Genomic DNA, 8,946 nt, shown 5'->3' with positions numbered 1-8,946 from the left:
AGAGAGTGGCATGGACATATATACACTACCAAACGTAGGGTGGATAGCTAGTGGGAAGCAGCTGCATAGCACAGGGAGATCAGCTCGGTGCTTTGTGACCACCTAGAGGGGTGGGAGAGGGAGGGTGGGAGGGAGGAAGACGCAAGAGGGAAGAGACATGGGATCATATGTATATGTATAACTGATTCACTTTGTTGTAAAGCAGAAACTAACACACCACTGTAAAGCAATTATACTCCAATAAAGATATTAAAAAAAAAAAGCAGTAAAATAATCTCCAGATCAAAAAGGATCACAAAAGAAATAACCAGATATTGACAAAAGAGGACATTAGAAACCAGCTATCACAGAGGAAGATGTATATACAAAGGCTTTTATTACTAAAAATATATTAAATATTTAACCTAAACTAGAAAATAACCAAAATAAAAGCAGATGGTGAGAATTAACATAAAAGCTAAAACTACCAAATAAAGGTAGTAGAAATGATACCTTTGTATCGTTTCAAAACACCAGTAAAAGACCCCCTAGGCAAGCCTGATTAGAAAACACAAGTATTCAACATCAGGAATGAGAAGATATAAGTGTAATACAAAAGAGATGGAATAATATCATATACCTCTACAGCTATATTTTAGAAAATCCAGAATGGATGATTTTCTAAGGTGGTGGTGATGGGGAATTCCTAAAAAACACCAAAAAAACATGGAAAGCTACCATTATAAGCAGCAACAGGCCAGGTGACTTTACAGATTAATTTAGCTAGCTTTCAATAAATGAATAGATTTTAAATTTCTCTTCCTGCTGAGAGTTTTTAATAGTCAAGGCTGGGGAATTTTATTTACTCTTTCAGCTTATGATATCATTGGGGTTTTTCTGTTTTTTTTTTTAAAGACTAACAGATAAATATTAGATGGTAAAAATACTGAAGTGATGTCCAATCCAGGAATAAGACGGGTATCTACTGATTATCAATGTTATTTTAGAGATTCTAAAACAATAACTTAAAAATCATATAGTTGAAAAAATAAAATTTGGGGATTTAAGGCCTAGAAAAGCACTAAAATCAAGTAAGAACATCGATGTCAACTGGGTAACAAAAATACAACTAGCAATAAAAAATAGAAGTGGGAAATGGGGCCTATTCACAATAGTGACCAAAAAAAAGCATAAAGCCAGCAATAAACCTTGAAAAGAAAAGTACACCAATTACATAATTAAATTCTAACACTGCAACGAAAGGCATGAAAGAAGTCTTTGATGGACAAAAATGTTTCCGGATGGGAAGACAATGTCAGTCCATCCAGAGCAAGTACATAACATTCTATATATACATATATAATATACAGTCAAAATCTCAAAGGAGCTTTTCAGTAACTGGACATGATTTTAAGGTTCATGTGTTTGAAATTGCCCCCACATATTTGGGAAACAGTGGTAGCCTCATCATACCAGATAAACTTAATGTAAAACTATATTAATCACAGGAAAAAACAGGTAGATCAGGAAACAACTGATGTTTCAATTGTACAAGGATTTTAAACATATAATACTGGCTGGAACAAATGGGCATCCATCTGGAAGTTAAGAATCCTATCTCATACAACATACAAAAGGTTTACTGAGGGCTTGTAGACCTAAACAGGAAAAATTTAGAAATTTAAGAGATGGTAATTGTTTGAGGATGGAGTTGATCTTAACACCAAAAATCCAAAAGCAACTACTGAAAAAAGTTTTGATAATATAAAAATTTAAAGTGTCTGCATGGCAAAAGATATAGCATCAACAGATTTAGGGCAAATGACAAACTGGGAAAGCCTTACAAATTGATAAATAAGCGGACAACAAATATTGATTCAACTACTCATGAGAAGTATAAATTAAAACAGCAAACAAAATAGGATATTTTTTGCCAAACTCACAGAAATTAAAGAGAATGATTACCTTCAGTTCTGGCAAGGATGCAGAGAAAACCAGAACTTTTGTACATTTATTGCTGATGACATTGAGAACATCAATGGCTGTACCTGCCAGAACTTAGAACACACTCTTTGGAGAACACAGTGTACATAAAGAAAGGCATGGGATATAATGACATTTAAACAGCATTGTCTGTAGGAGCAAAGACAAAAAGCAATCTGAACATAAACAGGGGAATGGTTAATTACATTATAGTATATCCATACTATGGACTATAATGCCCAAATACAGGTAAGGCTTGTCCATGTTGAAAGAATTGATAAGTATATAGAATAATCTCATTTTTTGAATACCCCCCCATAACAATTTACATGCAGGTCTATATTCATAGAAGGCATGAATGGATACATCCCAAACTCCTGATATCCTTCAGGTGGATGGGATTGAGACGCAGGAGAGTAAGAGGGGGTGGGTAAATAAACGTTTTTAGATGCTTTCTTATTTGTTTTGAGGATTGTTTTATTTTCTTAACCAATAAAGAAAAAGCAAACTAGGTTTTGAATAAATTAAAATTCTTATTTTTCCAAGTGAAAAAGTTGATACTAGTTTAAGTTGATAATTTAAGAAAGTGGTACGAGTAGATTACTTAGAATTAGAGCAGCAACAACCAGAGGGAACAGAAATCGGGGGAACTGGGAACGAGGTGGTACTTTTCCTTACATAGAACTAGGCAGCCAATTCTCTTAAGATGACTGGGCTTACATACAGTATGACATAAAGTAAGTAAGGATTGTAAATGCCTTCAAGAGCTTAGTAATTTATCTGAAGTAAAGCCAGGTACATAAAACAAGAACCAAGAAGAACCAATTGTGTATATTAATTGGGTCCCCAAGTTTTTTTACTATTCCCCCACTGTACCTTTAAAACAACTTTTATCCTCAAGTGGGAAGTAGCCACATTCAAATGAGTTAAGGTTTAAGTAAAAAGGACTACAACTTTATTAAAAGTAAATAAATGTAACATATAATATGTACAGATGGCACATGGTGCCAATTTTATTTGCAGATTTTATAGTATTCCAAAGTTCACAAGTTACACCTTTGCCACAGCCTTGGCTAAATCTTGAACTAGTGCAGAATTCAGCTGTGCTAGAGTGCTGATCTTAGCATGCTTAGATGTAGCATACTTGTTCTTTATAGTCTGGAAGAGAAAAGCATAGTGATTAATGAAGGAAAAGAGGAAAACATCATAAGAACCAACGATACACATGTACACTTAAAAATCAACTCCTTAAAAGCAAGCTATGAATTTACAGGCATAAAATCTGAATGATTGGACTTCCTTGGTGGCGCAGTGGTTAGGAGTCTGCCTGCCAATGCAGGGGACAAGGGTTCGAGCCCTGGTCCGAGAAGATCCCACATGCCGCAGAGCAACTAGGCTTGTGCACCGTAACTACTGAGCCCGAGCTCTAGACCCCGAGAGCCACAACTACTGAGCCTGAGTGCCACAACTACTGAAGCCCGAGCACCTAAAGCCTGTGTTCCGTGATGAAAGAAGCCACCGCAATAAGAAGCCTGCCTACCACAACGAAGAGTAGCCCCCGCTCAGCGGAACAAGAGAAAGCCCGAGCGCAGCAACGAAGACCCAACGCAGCCAAAAATAAATAAGTTTATATATATATATAAAAAAAAACACAAAATCTTAATGATTTTTCACTTTTCACAACACCATGCATTACCATTGACTCACCATATGCTTTGTAAGCCCACGATTCACCATGATTATATTCTTAGACAGGTGTTGCATAACCAGAAGAAGGGATTCTTCAGTGTATGACAGGTAATGCTGTAGAGTTGGTGTCTAAGACAACAAAAGTTAATGTTGAAAATGCTCATCACCAATGATTTTCATAAAATTTCTAGATGTTATCCAAAACTAGGGTAGGGAAGTAGATACTGTATGACTGATTATAATCAAAATTTAAGACAAGCTTAAGACCCCTTCTTCTCCAAATACCCTTCTTTCATGGCTTCTCTAGGATCCTGTGCTCCAACCTAATTACACTTTTGTAATTGCTGACTTGCCCACCCCAAAGCTAGACTCCAAGTTCTTTGGAGCTGACTTTCTCATTCATAATTCTATTTCTAGGGCCTAGAGTATCACACAGCATATAGGAGAAATACTTGTTGAATCAATGAATACGAATGAACTTCTAGTATGTCATTTGACCTGCTTGAGCTTCTCCATCTGTAAGGAGTAGCAGCTGCTCTGCCTTTCTCAAAGGGGTATAGATAGATGAGATTAGGCAATGAAATGGAAGCACTCTATGGAGATATCACAAACAAGATCTTTTTTAAAATCATTCCCTCAGTAGATGCCATATTTAAGAACCATTTGAACTGTCCTTTAATGACAACAGTTCTGTATGCAGTAAATATTATAATTTAAAAGCTCAGGGTAACCTCAGTTTGTGGGACAGAGCTTACCCATTCACCATTATCAAGAATTTTCAGTGCTAAGCAAAAAGCTCCCGCTGCAATCTGAGAAGGAGGAAAGTGCACCATATCGTAGTCCAACATAGTTAGTTCCATCAGATATTTGGCCAAAGTATGTAGCTCAACATCAACCTGGAATAAAACCCACAGGTTCTGTCAGAGAATTCTGCATTGGCAGTAACTGGTATGCCCATAACTAACTACAGATGTTTGCCTACAAACTCTCAAATGCAATTGCCCATGAAAGGCTTTAATAATAATATTAACATACAGCCTGATTGGAAATAAATACCATCTTTATCCCTTCCTCACGTAGTTAGGTATAAATACAAGGCACTTGAATTAGATCTCATTGGCCAGCAGTATTCCCTAATGTACCATACCAAAGGTTTCAAGAAATCTGTACCTCTCCAATCTTAGATGCTCTCCGAAGGAAATGCAGGGGTAGAGGGCGACCCAGACTAAAATTTAAAGCTCTTAGAATCTTCATTTCCATCTGTCTGATTTGGTACTTAGTGTAGGTGTTGTCAGTCACAAAGGCAAAGTCACCAATTTCTGGAGGGTACATTTCCTCATATTTGCTTGCAATAAACATGGCGGTGACACCAACCAGCTGCAGCATCTTCTTGGGCACACAATTATCCTGCAGTGGGAATTTCAACTGGATCAATAAGTAATACATATTTGAAAAAGGAGGCACAGAATTATGAAGGAGTGGTGGGAAAGACACACTCTCACAACGGAATCTCAATTAATGACACCCCATGCCTCCAGACAGATTTTAGCTGAAAAAGTCTGTTTCTTATGACTCAGCTAGGACCCTGGAAGGGAGAACCCTCAATTGGAGAATTATGCTCACCTGCATGAACCGATCAATAATGGAAACAGTCATGTACATGGTCTCCTGGAGTAACCTGAATTTCATTTGAACCTGCACTAGCCAGTCAATTAGGATGGCTCTCATGTTTCCAGTGACTTCACGACCCAGTAGGTATTTTGGTCTGACTGCTTGCTCTTCCTGAAAAAGAAATGCTGATTATCCTAAGAAGCAAGACTCCACATGACATTTCTGACCAGAAATAGAGTCACCTCAAAATAGCTCTGGAACTTTTAGAATCTCTAACGGTTCTTAACTCAGTTATTCATTTGGTCACTGCAAACAGCTCTATCACTGAGAAACAAAGAAAGCAAACATTAAACAGGACAGTGTGACAGGTTTTCATATTGGCAAATCTTACTATGTCCAATTCACCATCACTACTACTGGCCCACACCCTTTCCCCACTTCTTCCCAAATAAGGACACCATACTATCTATCACCTCAGATCTTTTCACTTAAGACTCTAAACCCACAACCTGAGCTTTATGAAGTAGAAAAAATAGCAGCAGCTCCCAGATCAGCTGGAACCAATATGCTACCACTCCTACTCCAGGGTTTAAACCCCCAAAACACCATAGGTAACAAAAGTCAACCATCAAAATCCAGCACACACATCTGCTAAACCCACTCCTCCAAAGTTAGAACACAAACTTTAAGGACAAGGGAGAAAAGAAATACACAGCAGAAGGCTGGTCCTGGCAAGGAAGTCTTCTTACAGGACAATCCTGTAGAAAATGGAGATGCCCAAAAGAACCAGGCAAGAGCCTGAAGATGTTAATGATGCCACTAGAACACAACGCATTATAAACAAGCAACTGGGTAAATTTGGTAACTCTATAGCTTATGTTGTTAATATACAGAATGCTTCCTTGTTTGGGGGGGAAAAGGGCAAAGGACACTAATAGAAAGTTTCAGAAATGGGATGAAATGGAAGAAAACCAAAACCTTTAGTTTTTGAGTATACTCCTCTTGGACACAAAGAACAATTTCCCTGATATCACACGCTCATAAGCAACACTGACCCAAAATGCCTTTTTTTGGCTATAGTTTTTCAGCATCTTCTCCATTACCATGTACCTCCTGCCTGTTACACTCCTTAAACCCAGAATTTGGGACTCACTCACTCCTAACTGTGATAGGTATTAAATACCTTTCAATCTGCGGACTTTCCTTTAGGAAAAGCCAAGGTAGTATCCACTCTCACTTTGAATTTTCCCTGTTCAAAATGGCAAATAGAGACTTCATTGGGAATTTCTTGGCGGGCCAGTGGTTAGGACTTTCACTGCCAGGCCCGGGGTTCAATCCCTGGTCAGGGAACTAATATCCCACAAGCTATGAATGCAACCCCCCCACCCCCCCAAAAAAAGATTTCATTGGCTTACTTTGGGCCTTTTTATTTTTCCACGAAGAATTTCAAAGTGGAACCTGTTAAGAAATGCTGCTCATATCTTGCTTAAATTGTTGTGAACTGTTAATGGAAAATCTCTTTAATAAAGCTAGATGCAGTTTAGAAAAAACAAAGGTTTAATATTACTGACCTCAAGTTGTCTCAGATAAGCATAGATATCTTTTACATATTCACTACAAAGGTTTGGATCCGCTCCGTCTTCTGCATCCACATCATTCACTGCAAGAATTACATCAGAGAAAGCCTGGCACAGATACTCTTCTGCAGGGGCACAGCCAGATGTTTCCATGGGGCTTGGAGAGGGAGTATCAACCTTGAAACAGAATAGACTTTTTGAAATAATAGCAAAGAGGAGCATACAATCTGGGAATGAAGGTCAGATTATTGGTACCAATTCAAGAGACTATCTGCTGAATAGACATACAATTCATTTACCTTTTCAAATTTATTCAATTTGTCTTCAGGAAGTGAATAATATGAAAGATGAAATGCCAACTTAGACTGAATCAGTTTAGAGTCAGTAGAATGCTAACAGGTAAAACAGACAGGAAGCAAGTTCACATCTAGACTTTCCTCCGAAGGAAACTGATAAGTAACGCATTTGCTTAGCAATGTCATGTAAAGTTAATCCAAGTGAATGACAAGTTAGTCTTTAGTAACATGGCCTGCTTCCCACTGCACAGGAGAACACAAGTCCTGTCCCGACTACTAAAGATTTTATTTATTTTTGGCTGTGTTGGGTCTTTGTTGCTGCATGCGGGCTTTCTCTAGTTGCGGCAGTGGGGTCTCCTCTTCATTGAGTTGCACAGCCTTCTCATTGCGGTGGCTTCTCTTGTTGCAGAGCATGGGCTCTAGGCACATGGGCTTCAGTAGTGTGGCATGCAGGTTCAATAGTTGTGGCTCGTGGGCTCTAGAGCGCAGGCTCAGTAGTTGTGGCACACAGGCCTAGTTGCTCTGTGGCTTGTGGGATCTTCCCGGACCAGGGCTCGAACCCGGGTCCCCTGCATTGGCAGGCGGATTCTTAACGACTGCGCCACCAGGGAAGCCCCCAAACTACTAAGGATTAACTGACTTTGTTATCATGAACCATTTTCTTCAAGTTCCAGTTACCCGGTTGTCCAAACATTTATTGAGCACTTTCTTAAGTCAAGCTCTATGCTAGGCACTGGCTTTATGGTGTCCTCAAGTGGCTTTGAATTTAGAAGAAATAAGTAAATGAAGTAAAGAGATTGATTCTAGGAACAAATCCTAGAGGTGCGGGAAGTTTGGGTAGGGTTGGGAAAGTTAGGGAAAGCTTTAGGTGTTGATGATTGAGCTGTTTTGAAGGATGAGAAGGTTATCAGTTAAAAGAAAGAGGGTGGGAAAGTGAAGGCAAGAATCAGTACGGGACTTTGACGGAAAGCTCAGGTCTTTTGGTATGGCCAGTTAAAGACTGCGCATGCTACAGGTTTCTGTGGTATGTCCAGAAGGACAATACTAAAGCCATAGCCTCACATTCCCTTCCCTTAGGTATAGCGAGCTAGGCTGAATGACTTTAACCGATCATTTTCCCAACCAGTTTTAATGAAGTTTTAAAAATTAGAACTTAAGAATGCAGTTCATTGGGCTTTCCTGGTGGCGCAGTGGTTGAGAGTCCGCCTGCCGATGCAGGGGACACGGGTTTGTGCCCCGGTCCGGGAAGATCCCACATGCCGCGGAGCGGCTGGGCCTGTGAGCCATGGCCGCTGAGCCTGCGCGTCCGGAGCCTCTGCTCCGCAACGGGAGGGGCCACAGCAGTGAGAGGCCCGCGTACCGAGAGAAAAAAAAAAAAAAAAAAAAAAAAAGAATGCAGTTCATTGCTGGTCAGGGAACTAGATCCCACATACATGCTGCAACTAAGAGCTCGCATGCCACAACTAAGGAGGCCAAGTGCTGCAACTAAGGAGCCAGCAAGCCACAACTAAGACCTGGCACAACCAAATAAATAAATATTGAAGAAAAAAAAAGAATGCAGTTCATTGCAGTTTCAGGAAAGCAGCCTCTTCTAGATGGTGTATTTTTTCTTCACAGGAGTAGATACATTTACATACCCGATAATTAATAAAATGTTCTTGGTTTTTTGGGGGCTTCCCTGGTGGCGCAGTGGTTGCGCGTCCGCCTGCCGATGCAGGGGAACCGGGTTCGCGCCCCGGTCCGGGAAGATCCCACATGCCGCGGAGCGGCTGGGCCCGTGAGCCATGGCCGCTGAGCCTGCGCGTCCGGAG

General features: G+C 39.9%; 1 protein-coding gene across 1 annotated transcript in view; it reads right to left on the bottom strand.

Annotated features, from left to right (window-relative positions):
• Positions 1-2,421: 2,421 nt before the first annotated feature.
• CCNB1 (cyclin B1) overlaps positions 2,422-8,946 on the bottom strand; it is an 8,606-nt gene continuing 2,081 nt past the window's right edge. The window contains exons 4-9 of the mRNA XM_007129930.2: positions 6,834-7,016; positions 5,275-5,433; positions 4,822-5,058; positions 4,407-4,547; positions 3,670-3,780; positions 2,422-3,120 (exon numbers count right to left, since the gene is read on the bottom strand). Coding sequence (XP_007129992.1) covers positions 3,013-3,120; positions 3,670-3,780; positions 4,407-4,547; positions 4,822-5,058; positions 5,275-5,433; positions 6,834-7,016 — 939 coding nt within the window. The 3' untranslated portion in view covers positions 2,422-3,012. The remainder of the gene's footprint in view (positions 3,121-3,669; positions 3,781-4,406; positions 4,548-4,821; positions 5,059-5,274; positions 5,434-6,833; positions 7,017-8,946) is intronic.

This window comes from Physeter macrocephalus, chromosome 8 (genome assembly GCF_002837175.3).
Source record: "Physeter macrocephalus isolate SW-GA chromosome 8, ASM283717v5, whole genome shotgun sequence".
Lineage (NCBI taxonomy): Eukaryota > Metazoa > Chordata > Mammalia > Artiodactyla > Physeteridae > Physeter > Physeter macrocephalus.
The sequence above is the reverse complement of the archived record's forward strand: the minus strand, read 5'-3'. Positions and strand labels throughout refer to the sequence as shown.